General features: G+C 43.2%; 2 protein-coding genes across 3 annotated transcripts; both read right to left on the bottom strand.

Moving 5' to 3' along the window:
* Positions 1–2,074: 2,074 nt before the first annotated feature.
* CFAP20 (cilia and flagella associated protein 20) lies at positions 2,075–14,859 on the bottom strand. Of its 2 annotated transcripts, none has more exons than XM_057712164.1 (6): positions 14,499–14,859; positions 5,148–5,227; positions 4,290–4,401; positions 3,486–3,674; positions 3,005–3,115; positions 2,075–2,501 (listed from the first exon to the last, which is right to left on the bottom strand). In XM_057712164.1, exons 1-6 carry the CDS (start codon positions 14,580–14,582, stop codon positions 2,496–2,498), a joined length of 582 nt encoding a protein of 193 aa, XP_057568147.1. In that variant the 5' UTR covers positions 14,583–14,859; the 3' UTR covers positions 2,075–2,495. The 2 variants fall into 2 exon arrangements, with proteins under 2 accessions (XP_057568147.1, XP_057568146.1); XM_057712163.1 differs by having other exon boundaries at positions 3,005–3,075.
* A 5,242-nt stretch (positions 14,860–20,101) lies between these two features.
* On the bottom strand, positions 20,102–20,618 carry LOC130838991 (cytochrome c oxidase subunit 5A, mitochondrial-like). The gene has a single exon (XM_057712754.1). It carries the CDS (start codon positions 20,592–20,594, stop codon positions 20,139–20,141), a length of 456 nt encoding a protein of 151 aa, XP_057568737.1. The 5' UTR covers positions 20,595–20,618; the 3' UTR covers positions 20,102–20,138.
* Between the last annotated feature and the right edge of the window lie 266 nt (positions 20,619–20,884).

Genomic DNA, 20,884 nt, shown 5'->3' with positions numbered 1-20,884 from the left:
CATGCCTGTCCCCTCAAGTTCATGCCATTAGCTAACACTCTCATCTGGAAGACAACGCCTCCTAAAATACACTGTGACTTCCAAGGAGCTGGGTAACGTGACTCTGCCTGCTGCAGTTTCTTCAATCGAAGGTCACTCTGGTTCTGGCTCCATGAAGGAGGCCCCCAGGCCCTGCAGCCTGTCCTTTCCTTCCTCCTTTCCTCGGCCTCGTAATTAGTCGTCGTCATCTTCCTGGTGAGCTGGAAAGCTGAGGGCAGGGGCTGTGCAGGCACTGGTGCCACAGTTCACACTGGCCTGGGTCCAACTTAGATAATACATCCCATCACCCTCAACGCCCCCTCACTTCCTCTCGGATGGATATGTGAAGCATCTGGGAAGTTAACAGCTGCCGCCTTCCACCCCAAAGAGGGTGGTGAGGTAATCCCCATACATAGTCTGACAAGTGCCTCAGGGTGAAAGGGGCTCTGTGTGGAGGAGAGTGCGTGACTGTGTTTCTCTGGACTTCCAGGAGCACTCCACTCATGTCCTGGCACCGGAGAGACATGAAAAGTTAACTGGGTTTTCTCGCCTCCACAAAAGCATCTTTCATCCCAGGACAGACCAGATTGGAGGGAAGATTTCACCACACAGTGGCCACAAACAAGAAGCTCTGTTGAAGTCCCTGACCAGCCCACCCCCACCCATTTCTGAGGATCCCCCTGTAACCCAGAAAGCTTGGGGGACAGACACACGGAGTCTAACAACAGGAATGCTAACCTGTTTCAGAATGGAGAAGCGGGCCGATATTCAGATGTGACTGGGGCTGGCCCTGAGAGCGCAGGCTGTTATCTGGGTTGATGGGTGCTCTGCGACACTGAACAACGGCGACTCTCCAAGGAGAGGGGCAGCATCCGTGGCAAAGGCGGCTCCAGTCCGGCTGTTAGCAGGGAGAGGAAGGCAAAGTCGTCTTGACTGAGCCCACCTACGCATCAGGCCCCCGACAACTGTGAGGAGAAAAGAGAACTCTGAGCGTCCGAGGTAGCAGGGGAACACCTCTCCCTCCAGCCCTCCACCTCCGGCAGCCCTGCCATCCTCAGAGTTGGTCGTGCTTACCTGGAGCACACCCTGGAGGATGAGGCGTGGGAGAGCAGTGCTCCTCGCCACAACTTCTCAGGAGGCAGCAACAGTAATGACGACTTCAGCCCTGCATTTTCACCTCGAATCGGAGTCAAAACAGCCAGTGTCCACAATTCCAGCCTCATCCTGTGGGATGAAACCAAATCCAGAGGGAGTGTCAGGGAAAGCACAGTATCCAGGATGGCCTTTTGTTCTTTTTCAACTTTGAAATTTTTATTACATAAATATTACCTTTCAAAGAAAATGTTTTATAGTACAGAAAAAGTATAAAAACAAAACTACCATTCTCTCCAGGAGTCCTTATGCGTCCTATGAGATCATCTAGGTGTATCTACATATACTCTTCTCCGCCCACAAGGTGCTTTCCCTCCAGAAATATTATACACAGTAGAGATTCACTTTTGTAAATTTAACTATTTGTGGTAGGGTCACTTCACTAACCAAGCACATGCCCCAGAATAAGTGTGAGCAGGGAGAGTGGTGCAAGATTTCAGTTCTCTCAAGTGAGTCCAGTGTTTAAAAAAGCATTTTTCCTTTAAGTCCCTAAATTCAAGGCAAGTATTTCATCTGGAGCTCAAATAGAGAGATGGTGATCTGTTCCAGTGCTGAGGAACACTAGATGTGCTGATTGTTACAAAAGGGCAAGTGAGGCTCTACCGTGACACCTTCCTAAGGTGTTTAAGAGCAATGGGGAATATATGCCATTTTCTCTAAAGCTCTACTTGCGACCTACCCCATAGTAAGATGACTCTACTGGTGATACACTATTCAGCTTCTTTCCATTTAGTTCACCTTGGAAGTTGTTCCAAATCAGTATCTATAGATGTCTTGTTCTTTAAGCGCTTATTGTAAGCTGTTTCACAGCATGAATATATGGGATGTTCTTTGGAAAGAGTTCTATTTTCATACCACGAAGAAAGAGAATTGCACCATTAAAAAAGACACAAACTAAGAACAATTTACAAACCAGGAATATAACATTTTATTCATTTCCAGATTATGAGTATTACACAGCATATACATATATTTAGATAATATATAAAACAAAGAACAAACTGTAGGAAGAAATATTGGTCTGAAATTGCCTTATGAGACATCTTTAATTCTGTAAGTTCATGGTAAATTTATCTCCCCACACACTGAGCCAGGCAGCAAGATAAATTCCAGCATTCACGGATCAAAGGACGGCTTATCCCCCACTGTACTTACAATGCATGGCATGGTCACTGGTGTCCACAACAAGGGACGCCAAGTGGTAGGTAAAAGAACCACAGCACAGTGAACTAATATAAATATTTGTTTTTTGCATTGTCCTCCAGATAATTTCCTTTTTAAACTAAGAGTCACATCCAGGGTCTATCCCTTGAGTAGCATTCCAGTTATTGCTGGAGGGGAAAGAAAAAAAAATAGAACAAAGGCATCAGTTTAAGTAATTAGAAAACAGATGATCAGTGCCACTGACCCCCTACCTCTAGTGACACTCAAGGGGATGCTGGAGTGTGGGGAGATGCATACGTGTCAGCAATGGGAGGCACATAAACACCCATCACCGTGTCAGAGGGGACAGGTCAGCTGATAGTATTCTGGTGCTGATGAAGAGGTTCAGATGGAAGACATTCTGCAAGGAAGGCCTGGGAGCATCAGGATGCCCCCCAGGAGGGGCAGGATCACTTCATGGAGGTGAGACAGCAGGAACAGAACATTTCATGGGATCATTCCTGACTCAGTGCTGGTGGTGGAAGACCTAAGATCTTATGATGTAAAGGTCCTCCATACTCCATGTCAACAGAGAGAGGCTCTGAAGCTGAACCTGTAGAACAGAGCACTTTGCAGGGACACAGCTTCTCCAACTCACTGTCTGGCCTTCCTCTGAGGAAAGCTGGCTTACCTTTGCCTTGTTCTGGACTGGGAGATACAGTTTGAACTCTGCTGGCAGTTCGTCTTCTGAGTAGAGTCTGTCTGAGAAGTAAACCCGCCGGATACGACAGTTTGCATGGATCTGTGGATGCAAGACTTAAAATAAGTCTCTTAAAATAAGAGACAAAATATGATTGTCTTTCCTCTCTTCCTGATTTTCCTTGAGCCTCGCTCATGGTGCTGTCAAAGCTTCACCTCTCTGGCATCTCCTCAGCGTGGCTTAGGGGTAGGTTCTAACAAGAGGGAGATTTTGCTTGCTGTATTCTCCCACCATATCTGAGCAGATTCCTGAGTAGGTCCTGGGCCTCTCTGAGGTGAAAGCCCCCTGGACAGTGACTTGGAAACTTTAGCCAGAAACCCACACTGTTCTGTCACCTGGGTCACAAGCCAGTAACAAACAGAGCATAGCCCCCTCTCCCACTTGGGGCTCCATCTGGAAAAAGAGCCAATACCTGCACCCTGAGGGTCTCAATGTAATTTGTGCCATATGCCCGCCGAGTGAAGTCTGACAGGTTGAACTGAATCTGGTTCCAGCCGTCATCCAGCCGCATGGGCATGGTACAGATGAAGGGTTTGACCCGGGTGGTGCTCTGGTAGTTACTTGCCCGAAACCGCCGACGCACATTCTTGTCATCTAGTACCTATGAAATATAGAGAAGAATCATATTAACTCCATCTTGGAAGAAGCAAACAACCCTGGTAAAACAAGGACCTGAAACTCCCATACCCTGGTTTCCCAAGGCTGAGACCCAAGGGAGAATAAACAGACCAGATACAGGTCACACTGGATGCAGACGGCCCGGGAGTAGCTAGTTTATCTTGTCTGTTGCCAAGACAACACCAGCTGCTTATGACATATGACACATGCATCAGGCTCTCAGACCATAGCATGATTCCATAAACATTCTTCCCTTTGAAAAATTAAAAATGCTAGAATAGAGGCCAACAATAGCCCAGTATTAAATAGTAACTTCCCAAATGGACACTACTCTAACTCTCAAGCTTTGAAATCTTGTAGCTATTAATTAGATTTTCTAGATGCTTACTGCTTCTTTTAAAACTTGGCATTAAACTTTGATTACTAATACCAAAATTATGCCATAATAATAATGATTGCATCAAGTGTACAGCAGAGGCAGAAAAGAATACATACAAAAGGATAAAGATATTTTTCTACGGCCAGTTTTTTCCTATAAATTGATGGGACGCCTCTTTGCTATAGGCAAGAGTATACAGATTCATGTGTGCATACTTACTTGTACTTCAAAGGTAAAATATTTCTTCAGGTTTTTGATAATCATGACAAGGAAGGGAAGTTTAATTCCCAGTGTCTTCTTTGGGTCTGCAGGACATGTGATATATGTGGTGCTGCAGAAAGAGGAAAAACCAATAAACACACTACTCGTCTTTTCCTTTGTAGTATGCACAGCAATAACACTCAGTCCAAGAGGATAAACTGGGAGGCAGATCTAAAACATCCAGATGTGGCATCCAATGATCCCTCAGCCCTTAAGTTAAGCTAATGCTTTAAAAAAAAGTGCTGGACTCCAAAACAAAAGCTTTACATAGCACTAGATATCAACAATAAAATATCTGAAAAACAAAGCCAGACCGGTGGATGTGATGAAGTTCTTCCAGTGAGAAAAGATTTAATTCTGGTCTAAGAAACTATCAAATGATAGAAAACCAACCATTTTGAAAACCATTGTAACATGGTTACGTGAAAACCACTGTAACACTAAAAACCATTTTAACACTGAAAACTACATGACCACCCCCTGGATGATTACTGTAACACCCCCACCTCCACATAAACACATCTGGGTTAAATACTAATAACTAAGCTTACACAGCACTTATTATGTGCTAAGCAGGTTTTAAGTGTTCTATACACATTCACTCATTTAATCTTCACACTAATTCTGTAAGGAAAATGTACTGTTATTATCCCTATTTTACAGATGAGGAAACTAAAGCCTGGGGGATTAAATAACTTGCCAAAGGTTGCTTGGATTCACACCAGGCAGTCTGACTCTGCAGTCCATGCTATTAACCTCTATGATGTACTGCCTCCTGGCATTCAATGTCTTTGGGAGAACAGAGTAGCAACCTACCTGACATTTGTTCCTTCAATCTCTAACACCAGGGACTGGATGTCATTATCAGTGATTCTTTTGATGTGGCCATTCCGCACCTATGAAGGAGAAAATTAAACTGGTTAGTACTGAAATATTTGGAAATAAATTTGTTAAGATTTTGAAGGCTGAATGGAACTATTTAAAGAAAACCACAGTAGGGACTTCCCTGGTGGTGCAGTGGTTAAGAATCCGCCTGCCAATGCAGAGGACATGGGTTCAAGCTCTGGTCCGGGAAGATCCCACATGCCGCAGAACAACTAAGCCTGTAAGCCACAACCACTGAGCCTGCACTTTAGAACCCGTGAGCCACAACTACTGAACCCATGTGCCACAACTACTGAAGCCCAAATGCCTAGAGCCTGTGCTCTGTAACAAGAGAAACCACTGCAATGAGAAGCCCGCGCACAGCAACAAAAAGTAGCCCCTGCTCGCCATAACTAGAGATAGCCCGTGTGCAGCAACAAAGATCTAACGCAGCCAATCAATCAATCAATTAATTAAAAAATAAAATCAAGAAAACCACGGTAGCCCAAGGGACATAACACAGAAGTTTGTGACATGATATGTTAAAGCTTATGTGTAAGTAAGCTATGCTCTTACGGCTATACAAGGCCCAATCAACCACCACAGGAATTGGAGGTAACTTGGCAATCTATAAATCAGGACAAATTTCTTCCCAAAGAAATTAACTCAATTTAGATTCAGCTAACATTTACCAAGTGTCTACTACACACTAGGAACATTTCTAAAAACAACAATCTCAATCCTAACAACAATAACAAAAATCACAAGGTTGGTGGTAGTGGTGTTTCCACTTCACAGATGTGGACATTGACACTCAGGGAGTGCAGATGACAGACCCTAACAGGACAGGCAGGATTTTTAAATTTATTAATTAATTTACTTATTGGCTGCATTGGGTCTTCGTCACTGCCAATAAATACGTAAGGGCTTTCTCTAGTTGCTGAGAGCGGGGGCTACTCTTCTCATTGTGGTGGCTTCTCTTGTTGCAGAGCATGGGCTCTAGAGCACAGGCTCAATAGTTGTGGCGCACGAGCTTAGTTGCTCCGTGGCACGTGGGATCTTCCCAGACCAGGGCTCAAACCCATGTCCCCTGCATTGGCAGGCGGATTCGCAACCACTGCATCACCAGGGAAGTCCCCACGGGCAGGATTAACGCCCAGACTTTCCACTGCCCTATACTGCCTCACATAGTTCTTCGGCCAGAAAGGTCAAATGCTGTGTCAGAGAGGGAGGGTGGCAACCAAAAAATGAACGTATTACTCTCCCAGGTTTACTCCTACTTCATGCTTCCTTATCTTCTTTTCCCTAAGTTTCTACTTTTTCAAGTATGAATTCAAGTCCCATCTGTGCCACACACAGAAGCCGCCTTCTTTAGCATTTTCAGCCTACACTGACCTCTCTTCTCTCTGATTCATTTTTCTGGCTCATGTAGCCTAGACTACATAATTTAGCACTTCATCCTACATTGTTTTGCACTGTTTGCTGCATATGTAGGAGGAATATGATGGAGAAGAATCAATATTCAATACAGATTCCTCCTCTCAAAAAATATTTAGGAAAGCACACTTGGACTTCCCTGGTGGCGCAGTGGTTAAGAGTTCACCTGCCAATGCAGGGGACACGGGTTTGATCCCTGCCCCAGGAAGATACCACATGCCTCGGAGCAACTAAGCCCATGCACCACAACTGTTGAGCCCGTGTGCTGCAACTAGTGAAGCCCATGCACCTAGAGCCCATGCTCCACAACAAGAGAAGCCACCACAATGAGAAGCCCATGCACCACAATGAAGAGTAGCCCCAGCTCGCTGCAACTAGAGAAAGCCTGTACGCAGCAACGAAGACCCAACACAGCCAATTTAAAAAAAAAAAAAAAAAAAAAAAAAGGAAGGAAAGCACAATTATCTTCCAGCATTACACTCAATCACCTTATATGGACAGAGCAGAGACATGCAAAGGCACTTCTGAGACAGGGCTGGACTGCTAGGGCTGAATGTATTAACACATGAAAAAAATCAACCAGGTTTAGAACCAGATGCATTAGAAAGACAGGCATGTGGTCTTTTTCTAGGTGTAGTGAAAATGACTGCCTGTGCTGTCGTATTCGATGACTCATCACGTGGCTTTCCATCAGACTGGTATATAGGGAGAGAATACAGCACTGAGTCTGATAGTTGTATTGTTCAACACAGATTACTAGTAATATGGCATTCTGTCTTTAGACATCAGTCTCTGTGAGTTCTGTTACTGTGAAATTCATCCACTTGTGGTGTACTTGGTATTCCCCAGGTGACATCTGACACCACTGCCCATCTTTTTCTGCAAGATGCAACTAAGTCTTGTCTCCTCAAAAAAGCATAAGCTCGAGGGTAAGGACCAAGTACTGAACATTGTTGATATGTTCTACAATGCTTAGTACCCTGCTAGGCATAAACTAAGCATTCAAATATTTGCTGACTTCCGGAATTTGTCACCCTAAGAGTTGGCACATATGAAGAGATTCAAGGAGGATTTTTTAAAAATTCCTGGATAACATATCCACCATGGGCTATTATGGGAAGCCAGAGATCCTAGGGTATATCACAAAGCCAGCGAGGTTGCCAGCATACAGAATGCCTTCCCACAAATCATCCTTCGGTACCCATTGTCAGAGACAGAATGCTGGGTGGATGGGCCCCAGATCTCTGCCAGTATAGCATTTCTGGATTCTCAAGTCACAAACATCACATTGAAGTGCTTCTCAAACAAAGCTGGCGACATCCAATGCCCTCCTGCTTTGAATTCTAGGCCTCTTTCCAAGGGAGATTAAGAGCACAAAGACTTGGATCTGTGTGGCACATGCCGACACTGCCCACCTCATTCCCCATACAAATGCTCCCAAAGTGGCAATATTCCTCCTCTATGTGCTAGCCCACAGCTGCTATGGAAAATCAGGCAGACTTGTTGGTAAAGGAGGAATTCATCAAGAAATTTTTCCGCATAATATGATGCAGGCACATTGATAAGAGTTGACAGTATCCCAACAGGATGCAAACACTAATTTTATAACACACCACTAATTATTCTCTATAAGGTCTTTCTTAAAAAGGTACAGAGTGCAACAAACCAAACAGATGGTTAAACTGAAAGGATTAAGTAATTAGGATCCAAAGACTACTATTGCTAAAAGGCAACATGTTGCAATTTATGCAACATTGTAAATGGGACCTCAGACCTTACATCCAGGAAGATCTCTCAGACCACAGTCAAGGGAAGCCTCCCTCAGCTCCAGAAAACCCAGCCAGATTTCACAGGGACGAAATGTTAGGAAACTTGCCTTCTGTCCATCTCAAAGTTTATAGCATAGGACTTCACTCCAGTACTTGTGACTACTCAGGTCTTTACAGAAGAAAACAATGCCTTATACTGCATGCAGAAGCCAACAGACTAAAAGCCAAAACAGACTTTGTGTATTCTTACACTTCTGTCCCAGGGGCAAACTAATTTTAGTTGGGCTGTCAGTAACTTCTTAAGAGAAATTTCTTTCACAACACATAAACAACTACATTCACAAACTTAATTCTTACAAAATTAAGGTAGCCCATAAAACACAAGAACCCAGAGGGGAAAGGCAGCTGTTTTGAAGGAATGTCCACTAGTCTCTCTAGAGTTTTAACCTGCCTAGTGGTTAGAACAGTCTAAACACAGCTCTGCTCAAGGAGAAAGTTCAGTCCTCAAAGAAGAAAAGTATTCTCATATCACAAGCTGCCAGAGCTTTAAAATTAAGTTGATTTCTTAGTGAACTATGATTTTCCTTCTTTATTAAGTTCAAAGGGCTGTAAATACAAATTCAGTGGAAGCAGGGTGCAATTAACCAGAGATATGAGATGTGGGTGGGAAATCTCCCCAAATCTCTCTCTAGGCTATAAAACTAGTATCAAAGGAGAAAGAGAGGTAGATAATTTGGGGCAAAGCCTCCCAATCACCCTGGCAACCTGGCTGTCACTGCCTTAAGTTGTAAAAGTCTTCCAGGAAGCAACCCCCCTCCTCAGTCCAGCTTCCAACAAACATGTATAACAAGATACATGGCTTCAGAAAGCATCAACTTCCTTTCCTTAGCTCCTTCCAGCTTCAGAAAGCATCAACTTCCTTTCCTTAGCTCCTTCCAGTTCAGAGGCCACTAGGTAGGCCTGGCTTTGAAATGAAGATAAAATGAATGGGTTAGCATTTATTGCTCATGGTGGAAATAGGTTTTATTTTACCTTGCTCTCTAAACTATAAAGTACCTATTGTTTTTCACTTGCTAATTCTTTTTATTTCATGACACATTCCTGTAGTATAGCCTATGAGTGTTTTATTCCTCCAAAATAATAATAATAAATAAAGCCAATCTTACATTTTTTAATTTCATGAACTCCTCCCCGCTTCCCCCGGCCCCAACTATGAGCTGTAGGTACTTTAGAAGCTTCAAAACCCAGGCTACTGGCAATTAACAATCAGAATGGTTCTCAGCCTCTGCAGACACCAAGAAGGGAACTGTCAAGCCCTTTTTTGCAATCACTCTCCCAGGCTTTCCATGGTTGCTGGGGAAACTAATAAAGAACACTGATTTCTTTTTTTTTTCCCCAATGTGAGCCCCAGGGAGGAGGGTCAAGCTAAGGGGGGAAACTACTACTGGGATAGGGTGGAAGCTGGCCAATGCTCTACATTTCATCAAGTGCTTTAAAAATATCACCCGTTGTATCCCTTCCCTACTCCCACCTTTCTTTTTTCTGGCTCCACCCACTTATCCTGGCAGACAGCTGAGCCCTCAGCCATCTGGCATCCTAGTCTTAATGACACATGTTCCAATTTACATTAAGCCTTTAGAGCTGTCCATTTCAGCAGGAAAGTTTCTGCCCTGAGCTAGGGGCTAGGCTCTAAGTCAGAAAACAGGCAGAGGGAGACCTCTGCGGGGAGAACTGGGCATAGCTCTGTCTCAAGGCCTGGGCCTTGCAGGCTCCAAGGCTTCTTTCCCTTTGCGGCACTTAACAGGGACTATCCAAACAGCAGACAGGCAACTCGGGGCGTTTACAAACAGCCCTTTAGTTAAAGTAAGGACATTTATATGTATTGCTAACCAGTCTGCTCCTAACAATGCCTTGAAAGGGCAAGTGTAACTAAAACCCAGGCCTTTGCCCAGTTATAGTAAAAGCTATTATTTGGAATAATGAAGAACATCCTCAGAGAGACCCAAGGATAATCTGAAAAAATAGTTTTAGTACTTTCATGTCCAAATGCTCTCAATTCTACTACTGGAAATTGAACACGTACCAACAAGATTTGCTAATTAAAAGCTAGGGTGGGGGGACTTTTTTTCTAGAGAGAGACTTCGTTCATTTTCAAAATTAGGAACTGGGAATGGGTATCTAATATTTTCCAGCAACAACCACAAAAACTCTGGTTCTAATATTTCGTTAAAGAACGGGGAGGATCAGCAGCAGCTGAGAGACAACGTAAGAAGAAAGAAAGAAAAGCTTGTGTGAATTAACAATCTCATGTAGTAGACTTTTAGGAAATTACCAGTAAAGACTGGAAGTTACATGTTTTACACAGGCATAAGTGGGAATAGAACCTCCTGACATTTTCTTTACAACCCAAAGTAATGTTTACATTAAACATAAAAAGCCCTTTAATAAAGCAGTATTTGCTGATCCCAGAAGTTAAGGGAGTATTAAGAAATCCCTAATTTCTCCTAAACTCTTGGTTTGAAAAATTACAAAGGTCTCTATCAGGAAGCCTTACTGCCTAGCCAGGAATACAGATTTTGAGAAGCTAATTTCAAGTAGGATGAGGGGGAAGAAGAAGTTCTATAAGTGGATACAAATTAACTTAATCTGAGGACGTCCCTCTGAGCTTCCACCTAGAGACTAATGAAGAGGGGGAGGGATGGGTCCCAGCAGAAAGTACAAAAGCCTGAAGCTGAAAGAGAAACAGACTTCTTTCAGTTCAGTAGGAGGTCACTGCTAGAAGGGGGGATTCTGGGGGAGGTGAGCCCAGAGAACTAGCTAAGCAGGTAGCAGACCACAGTCTGTGTGGCCTTAGAGCCATGTTAAGGTTCTGGATGGGGAAAGCCATGGTACACTGACAAAATTATTCTAATTTCAGTAGTCTGGATTTACTGTACTTCCTATTCCTAGGCATCTGAATATCAGGCCCAGTTATAAATGTTTCATTTACTCTTGAGAAAACGCCTCAGTTCCCTGCCCTATTTAATACTGTATGCCATAACTGTTGCTAAGCATTTATATACATCTTCATTTAATCTCCATAACAATGAGGAGATGGCATTATTACAAGATGAGAGAACTAAGTAGTTAAGTACTTGCCCAAGGTTACACAGCACAGGACATATGACACAGCCAGGACACAAATCCAAGGTGTCTGACCACACTCTAGCACTGGAGTTTCAAGGTAAGACTTAAGGAACCTGTAGTCTAGTGGGAGATATAAAATAAATAGGCAACTGCCATGCAGTATGATATAGAGAGCCACAGGGGCACACGGGAGACATAACAAGTTACCAGTGAAACAATGTTTAAACTGAGATTTGAAGGATGAGATGGGGAGAGGGGCTGAGAACTTCAGTGTGTCAAATAAACGCAGGTATTGCAAATGTAGCCACACTCACAAAATGAATTTGCAAATTCACTGCTATTGTGAATATGACATTCACTCCTCATATTCATAAGGAGACACACAGTCTAAACAGAAGCCAAACCTAATTTTTCCAAGACTTCTTCACCGTAAACAAATCACAGAAATTCTCGCTCCATAAACTCAGGAAGGAGAATAGTAAAGTTTTGTGAAATCAAAATATGTAATAACTAAAACCAGACACTTATAGCCAATATGTACCCACTGGCAGAGGGCAGGGCCATTTCTAAATAAATGTGGACAGTCCTTCCCGCGCTCCATCAAACTTTGACCTTATTATAACTTTCCCTTATTCAGAATCATGGGAGCAGCAAAAAGGTCTTCTCTTCCCTAACTTTGTATCTCCCCAAATCTATACAATGCCTGTCATTTAGCTGTTGCTCAATAAATCTTTGATAAGTGTATCAGTTCCCAGCGTTTCCCCTTCTGGACTGGATTCCCAACACTTTCTGTGGGCTTTATAACACAGCTGAGAAAAGGCACACATACACCAAAGCCTATGGATTTGGCCCTGAACTTTCCCTTTTTTCCTCCCTTTCCTCAAGGGGGAAAAATTCACAGATAAACACTTCAATCTAGTCTAGATAAGAAGAGTAGAAACATATAATTCACTTTTACTATTATGAGAATTTTGCTTAAAATGTATGTTCCTCTGAAGGTTTTCTTTGCCAAAATGTCTGCTTAATTTACTCCACGTAATCCTGCCAGTCGATCTAACAACGTTTTCACACACGTTTATGTCATCAGGGTACCATCCGACCTCTAGTGGCGTTGTTAAGGGACACAGTGCACCATGGTTACTTTGCTTTTATATTCTGTGTGTAAACATGTTGGCTGGTCAAAAAGCTGCATTTGAAAAATAAAACACATTACAAAAGATCAAAAGGGTTAAAATGGGGCAACTCTGATAAAAGTTTCAGGTAACAGAAATGCTGAGGCCTCTCTACCACTAGAATTCTTTCAGTGTTGGTAAATTCTCTGACCTGCTGTGAAAACCTCTCCTTCTAGATCAAGTACCATTCTCTATTTCAATTGCCTCATATTGACACTTTTGTTACAATCCCAAATTCAACTGGCTCACAATCCACTCTCTCCATGCCTTTGTACGGTCCATAATTAAGTCAAGCCGCAGCTTAGAAGCCATCAAACTTACAAAGTTCTCAGGTACACTCATTCAGGGTTCTCTTTGTAGAGATACGATTTAAGAGTTTAAAATGTTTTTTATTCCAATGTGAACAAAACCATGGAACTGAAAAACTCAGTAACGTAGGAAAACAATTAAGGAACTGCTTTCTTATGTAATAAGTAACTCTTGGCATTAGCTCTAGTTTGTGGACAGAATCACTGTGAAAGAGGAGAGCTGGTCAGATTTTTCACACATGCATAAAGCCAAACTTATTACATTCAGATCTTTCAACTATCTTATAAAATGACATTATGAACATACCACCCCCAAAGCTGCTCTAAGAATGCAGAATTCCCTAGTGGTGACAGGCCGAAGGCTGTGGGTGTTCTTTCCTGATCTCTATGTGGCCCCAAACTTTCATCTGTGGTAAGGAAAGACAGGGAATTGTTCTGAAATGAAATCCAAAATTCTTGGCCTCATTACCAATAAACTGCTTATTTAGATTGTCCCATATTCTTCTCTATAAAAACAGCATTCAACATGCTACCTCTCTACACTTTGCCCAGAGGAGTGCAGTACTAGGGCTATACCTTACATCACCTGTCTTCCACAGTAGAGTGCTTTATATTAACGTATATTCAGAAAAGGGTACAGATGACTGGGAATTTACACTAGAAAGAAAATATCAAAGTAATTAAATGCAGACCAACTCATAGATTGGTAGGCACACATGCCCCCTAATCAACATCTCTAAAAAGTGGGCAGGGTCCTTGAGTCAGTGAAAGTCATCTAGTGGATGCCTGAATAAAGATGATGAGGCTTGTTACCTGGCTTTGAGCTTGTTAACCCAGACAAGACTTTACCACCATTTTGCCATTTTCCGGATGGAGATCAGCCACTGAAGGCAGAATACAGACCCCAAGCCACAGTGAGTGTGGAGCAGGTGCCAAAGGCCACCAAATTCAGGCTTGGCTGGGCTCAGTGAGAGGAAGGGAGCACATGAATGAAACCCAAACATAACTGAGTTCTGGCTGCGCCTCTCTAAGGGGCGCTGGAACAAAGGCTCTGTGTCGAGTGCCCCGCACAGTGCCTGGCACAACACAGGATATCAGTAAACATTTGTGAAATCAGGGAACAGCAGTTCCTTTCATCTGCACGTTCGCGAAGCAACCTCATGTGAGTTCCCGCTTCTCGTGCTGTGAGACGGGCACTATCAACCCCACCATACAGATGGGGAAACCGAGGCTGAGGAACCGACGGACCCAGTCAAGTCTGCGGCGAGGGACCACTGTCCTCACCACACCGCGGCCGCAGGACACTGAAACCCCGGCCGCTCCCACCTCACACGCACCCCCGCTGTACACGACGCCCCCACCTCACGCCTCGGTCCCGCCAGGCTGGGGACAGGGCACAGCAGAGACCGCCCGGTTCGACACGACCACCCGCTCCCCCGGGCCCAGCCCCGGGACCCCGCCCCGGCGCCGCCCCCGGCCCCAGCCCCTGACCTTTTTGTCCCAGATTTGCAGGGGCTTGCTGCCGATGCTGTAGAGGATGGAGAGGAAGCCGCTCTGGAACGTGTTTTTGAACATCTCGCCGGCGGCCTTCTCCTCAGCCGCGCCGAAGCCGACCTAAATATGAGCGCCAAGTGGTCAAGGTAAAACAGGGGGCCGGCCCCGGTCCGAAGAAGGGACGCTGCGCTCCTGACGTCCCGATCGGCAGCCACAGACAACTAGCCTTAGACGCGGGACGCTACGTCCGTGAACTTCAGCGCCCAGACACACTAAGTCACCTCAACACAGAAACCACAGCAACTGCCACCCGCGCCGCTCTCCCCTCCTTAAATGCAGACGGCGGGCCGCCAGCCGCCTGAGATGGATCCCTCCGCCCACTTGAGCCCGCCCCCTGAGAGCGCAGAGCCCAATCCCGCCACAGGGCTCACGGACTTCCTGTTCCTTCCGCTCTTAAGCCCCGCCCTAGTTCCGCCTCCTAGTGAAAAAACTCCATCTCCAAGGGACTATTTTTCCATCGTTGTCCCAGAGCTGCTTAGAAGCGGAAGGAGACAGGATTATAAATGTGTTGTTCTTACCTACGTGGTGTCATGGGAACCTGGCGGGGGTGGGGTCAGAGGGCGTGAAGGCCAGGCCCCGCCCGCTAAGGGGCAAGAAGGAGTTACAAGGGAAAAAGAGAAGTGCGGAAAGGCACGGAAGGTGGCTTAGATAAGCAAGTGCTTACCTGGTGTCCTGCGAATGACAAATAAATGCTTGTTGGCCGAGTACAGGATAAGGTTAAAACAGCTAAACAGTACTGCGCACTAACTAAACGCCTTATAGGCATCATTGCTTTAACTATTCACAGGATCGTTATGAATACACCACATAACGTGTAGGATGAAGTCAAAGCAATGCTTTGAGGAAAAGTTATCACCTTAAATGCATGATCAGAAAACAAGAAGGCCTGAATATTAAAAGAAGAAATTAATACAATTAAAATAAAGTTGAGTTGATTGAATTGAATCAACAGCTGGTTTTTAAAAAAATCAATTCTTAGAACATTTTTAAAAAGACATAAAATAAGCTATATTTCAAGTGTGGAAGAAATCCCCAATGTTGGAAACCTATCACTCACTGAGGAATTACCTGGATATTATACTCTGTGCCCAGGCCTGTGTTTGATATTGTGGCTGACAGAAAAGTTACTTTGCAGCTAACTTCATTGTAACAACTAATGTCATCATTGTAACAACTAATAATAGCTAACATCAACTGAGCATTTATTATGTGTCAGGCATATAATAAAGTGCCTTAGGCTTGATTAAATCATTTAATCCTCATCGCAATGCAGTGAAAAATCCAAACAGAATTTCCAGACATAGAAGAAAAAATATGGATCTTATTACAGCAGAAAGTGAAAACTTTTTATATGAAGCTGTTATTTTTGAATGATTTCTGGAGACTGTATATAATTCAGGCCAGTGAACCATTTATTCCTTAAGGTTATTAAATTTTTCAAAATATCCTAGAAGGAAACATTAGATTTTCATGTGCACCTAAGTCTATTGCAGGATTTTTTATTTCTGTTCTCTTGAGCACAGACAACAGCAAATGCTGGTTAGGATGTGGGCACAGGGAGCAGGAATTCATTGCTGGTGGGAATGCAAATGGTATAGCCACTTTGGAAGCCAGTTTGGAGATTTATTACAAAACCAAATATACTCTTATAATAGGACTCAGCAACCCCATTCCTGGTATTTACCCAAAAGAGTTGAAAACTTATGTCCATATCAAAACCAGTACACAGATGTTTATAGCAGATTTAGTCAAAATTGCCAAAACTTGAAAGTGACCAAGACGTCCTTCAGTAGGTGAACAGAAAAATAAACTGGTACACTCAGACAATGGAATATTATTCAGCACTAAAAAGAAATGTTATCAAGCCATGAAAAGACATGGAAGAAACTTAAATGCATATTATTAAGTGAGAGAATCCAATGTGAAAAGACCACATACTGTATGATTTCTACTATATATTACATTCTAGAAAAGGCATGGAATCAATAAAAAGATAAGTGCTTGCCAGAGGTAAGGGGGTTGGGAAAGATGAATAGTCAGAGCACAGAGGATTTTGGGAGCAGTGAAAATATTCTGTAATGATACCATAATGATGGGTACATGTCACTATACATTTGTCCAAACCCACAGAATGTAAAACACAAAGAGTGAACTCTAATGTAAACTATGGACTTTGGGTGATTATTATGTGTCAATGTAGGTTCATTAATTGTAACAAATGTATCACTCCAGTGGGGGATGTTGATAATGGGGGCCATGCATGCATGGGGGCAGGAAATATATAGAAAATGTGCACCTTTCCCTCAATTTTACTGTGAACCTAACTGCTCCGAAAAATAAGGTGTTAATTTAAAAACAATAACAACAACAACAATAACCTTAGAAATATCTTAAAGACCTTGAAATAGACAAAGATTTCTTAAATAGGACACAAAATATACTAACATAAAAGAAAATATTGATAAATTGAATATCATTATAATTTTAAAATTCTGTTAATTAAAAGACAAGATTAAGAAAATGAAAAGGCATACCACAGTCTGGGAGGAGGTGTTTGCAATACATACACCAGACAAAAAAATCTTCTATCCAGAATATATAAAGAAGTCCCACAAATTAATAAGAAAAAGACAGAAAACCTAATTCTGAAAAAGAAAAGAAAATATTCAAATGACCAAAAAGCATATGGAAAGATGCTTACCATATCTTGTCATCAGGAAAATGCAAATTTAAATCATAAGACACTGTTGCAGATAAACCAGAATGGCTAAAATTAAAAGGATTGATAATACCAACTGATGGGGAGGATGTAGAGCAACTGGAACATTCACACCTTCTTGATGGAAGTATAAATTGGTACAGCCACTTTGGAAAACTGTTTGATAATGTCTACTGAATCTAGACATATATGTATTCTGTGACTGAGAAACTCTAATGCTGGGTACAAAATAGAAATGCTTATGTCCATAAATGATATGTGCGCAGAAATGTTCTTAGCAATGTCATTTATAATAGCCCTAAATTAGAAACAACTCAAATGTCCATCAACAGTAGACAGATGAACTGTGATATATTTATTCAACAAAATATTTCATAACAATGAAAATAACCAGCTAATGTTCCTTTCAGTAACATGGATGAGTCTCCCAGAAATAAAGTTGAACAAAAGAAATCAAACAAAAAATAAGCCAGACTGTGTGATTAGACTTACTGAACGTGGAAAAAAAAGTTAAATGAATCTTTGGTAATGAAGTGATGCTATGGCCTCTTATCAGTGTATGAACTTTCAGTCCCTCTGTTCTCCAGCCTCCAAATCAAACAGCCCACCTCATTCTCTACTTCTGTTAATCGGTGCCCTTGGGAAAAGTCCAAATCCTTGCTCTATGCTTAAAGTCTTCAGAACTTACCAGGTGGGCATCCAGATTTTGTGGCACCTACTGTTTGATCACCTCTTTTTAAGACAGTTTTGTAATATCATTTTAATTAATTAATTAATTTATTTATTTATTCATTGGCTGCATTGGGTTTTCTTTGCTGCACACAGGCTTTCTCTAGCTGCGGCGAGCGGAGGCTATTCTTCATTGTGGTGCACAGGCTTCTCATTGTGGTGGCTTCTCTTGTTGGGGAGCATGAGCTCTAGGCATGAGGGCTTCAGTAGTTGTGGCACATGGGCTCAATAGTTGTGGCTCACAGGCTCTAGACCACAGGCTTGGTAGTTGTGGTGCACAGGCTTAGTTGCTCCTCGGCATGTGGGATCTTCCTGGACCAGGGATCGAACCCCTGTCGCCTGCATTGGCAGGTGGATTCTTAAACACTGCACCACCTAGGAAGTCCCTGTAATATCATTTTGATAAAGAAAATATATTAATTGAGTCTCCTTTATCGTGATTGATAAAAGGATTTATAAAACATGCAACTTTACCCACATATGTGCTGCTGTTTGTAGTACTGTTGCTTGTTTGTGCCCTCTGAACACAGGGATTGATTAATTCTATTTTGCATATGTCCTTTTTTTTTTCAAGTTTAAAAAGGAGAAAAAAATGTGTGGTGTGTTTAACTATGTACCCTGCATTATTGACGTTCTTTAAAAAAATTTATTTATGTATGTATGTACGTATGTATTGGCTGCATTGGGTCTTCATTGCCGTGTATGGGCTTTCTCTAATTGTGGTGAGCGGGGGCTACTCTTCATTGCGGTGCATGGGCTTTTCATTGTGGTGGCATCTCACTGAGGAGCACAGGCTCTGGCGTGCAGGCTTCAGTAGTTGTGGTACATGGGCTCAGTAGTTGTGGTTCGCAGGCTCTAGAGCACAGGCTCAGTAGTTGCGGCACATGGGCTTAGCTGCTCCTCAGCATGTGAGATCTTCCAGGACCAGGGCTTGAACCCATGCCCCCTGCATTGGCAGGAGGATTCTTAACCACTGCACCACTAGGGAAATCCTTATCTTCATTTCTGATGGAAAGGAAGTTCCGTTTTGACCCAGCTTTGATGAGACCCAAATCCTCTGCTTATCTTTGCAGATTTTACAAAATATGAACCACTTGAATAAATTTCTAAGGCCCCTCCCAGGGCCTTGGAAGGCACCCAGCAAGTGAGAGGTCCTGATGCTTGAGTTTCATCACAGTGAATATGCCTCTACTTCTCTCATATCATTCCCTTATTGGTACCCTGTTCAGCCAGACTGATCTTTGCCATTTCCCATAAATGATCACTTCTTCACCCTGTTTCCTGCCCATGCCACTCCCTCCTTCACCTTGTCTGCTTATTCCCAGAAGGTATGGCTTCCCCTTCAATCCTCTTAAATGGAGGTGGCTTTTCCTTTGTACCCCTCAACCACTGGGTCTAGAGGTAGGATATACATCTTTCTTGTTCCTCATTGTTCCTCCCAGACCATTGCCTCTTTCTCATTCCTAAAACCTCCACCTCTCTTGAAATTTATTTGCTCACAGTTCAGAAGGCTCGCACTCCAAAGTCAAGGTGTTGGCAGGGTCATACTATGACTAAGACTCTAGGGAAGAATCCTTCCTTGCCTCTTCTAGCTTCTTGCGGCCACAAGCATTCCTTGGCTTGTGACAGTATCATGCCAATCTCAGCCTTCATCTTCATATGGCCTTTTTCTCTCTGTATCTGTGTCCTCTCCTCTTCTTATAAGGATACCAGTTATTGGATTTAGGGCCCACCCTGAATCCAGTATGATATCATCTTGAGATCTTCAACTCATTACCTTTGCAAAGAACTTCTTTCCAAATAAATTCACATTCTGAGATTCTGGGTGGACATGAATTTGGGGGGAATACTACTGAACCTACTACTTCTGTGACAACCAATTTGAAATAGCACCTCTCCCACCCCAACTGCTCATCCCGCCACCCCGCTTTATTTTTTATTTATTTATTTTTTTTTCAGTTCAAACTCATTTCCCTTTTATTAAAGTCCAAGTTACATTTACATAGTTTGGTACTCCAGAAAGGAAAACTTGTTCAAATAAGGTAATATGTTATCATCAGTATTTCCAGGTGTTTGTTTACAATCAAGTAGCATTATCAATAAATCCTTGGGAAGCCCATCTATGGGGTTTATACTTTGTCAAGGCCCAGTTCCTCTGGAGTGGAGATTCCCAGTTCATTCAAAGTTGGTCTAAGTTCCTGGATGACATAGGGGTAGATTTCCTTATGAGGTCCTGCTTTGTCCTTAACAACCTCTAGGATGCGAACTGCACTAGCAAAATCATTTAAGCGTCTGCATGCCCGCAAAGCAGCATCAATGATTTTGGGTTCTGGAACCAGATCATAGCCAACAAGCGTGTTCATCCCTTTACGCAATTCCCAAGCATCAATATGTGGCTTATTGAAGTATGTCACCCAGCGAGCATCAAACTCATCTGTCTCATGTGACCCATGGGAGTAGCAGCGAATTGACTGGATAGCGGCGGCGGGGCCGGGGGCCGGAGTGGGGCGCAGGAGACCTCCGGGGCTGGTCCGGGCGACTGCGGCTGCTGCTACCGAACAGCGGCGGACCGCGGCGCCTAGCATGACGGCGATGGCGGCGCGCAGCTTAAGGCTCCGCTTTATTGTTTTTTTTGCAGCACTTATCACCACTTGACAGTGTGTGGTTATTTGTTTATTGTCTGTATCTGCACTTGATTTTGAGCTTCTGGGAAACAGAATTTGGCCTGTCTTGCTTATACATGTATTCCCAGTGCCCAGAGCAAGTGCCAGTATAAAGTGGGTATGCAGTAAGTAAGCGCTGAATCAGTGAATTACAGTCACAAACTTGGGGGTCCTGGCCATTGCAGGCCCAGCACAGGTTCTGTCTCTCTTGG

Source organism: Hippopotamus amphibius, chromosome 16, assembly GCF_030028045.1.
Source record: "Hippopotamus amphibius kiboko isolate mHipAmp2 chromosome 16, mHipAmp2.hap2, whole genome shotgun sequence".
Classification (NCBI taxonomy): domain Eukaryota; kingdom Metazoa; phylum Chordata; class Mammalia; order Artiodactyla; family Hippopotamidae; genus Hippopotamus; species Hippopotamus amphibius.
This window is presented reverse-complemented; position numbering and strand designations above follow the sequence as displayed.

Excerpts from the sequence above, each read along its gene's own strand:
- CFAP20 (XM_057712163.1), bottom strand. The coding sequence starts at position 14,582 with ATGTTCAAAAACACGTTCCAGAGCGGCTTCCTCTCCATCCTCTACAGC. Across the intron at positions 5,228-14,498 it reads TGCAAATCTGGGACAAAAAG|GTGCGGAATGGCCACATCAA; the intron begins GTCAGGGGCTGG and ends TCTCCTTCATAG. Across the intron at positions 3,076-3,485 it reads TTGAGACCCTCAGGGTGCAG|ACAGACTCTACTCAGAAGAC; the intron begins GTATTGGCTCTT and ends TTTACTTCTCAG.
- LOC130838991 (XM_057712754.1), bottom strand. The coding sequence starts at position 20,594 with ATGCTAGGCGCCGCGGTCCGCCGCTGTTCGGTAGCAGCAGCCGCAGTC.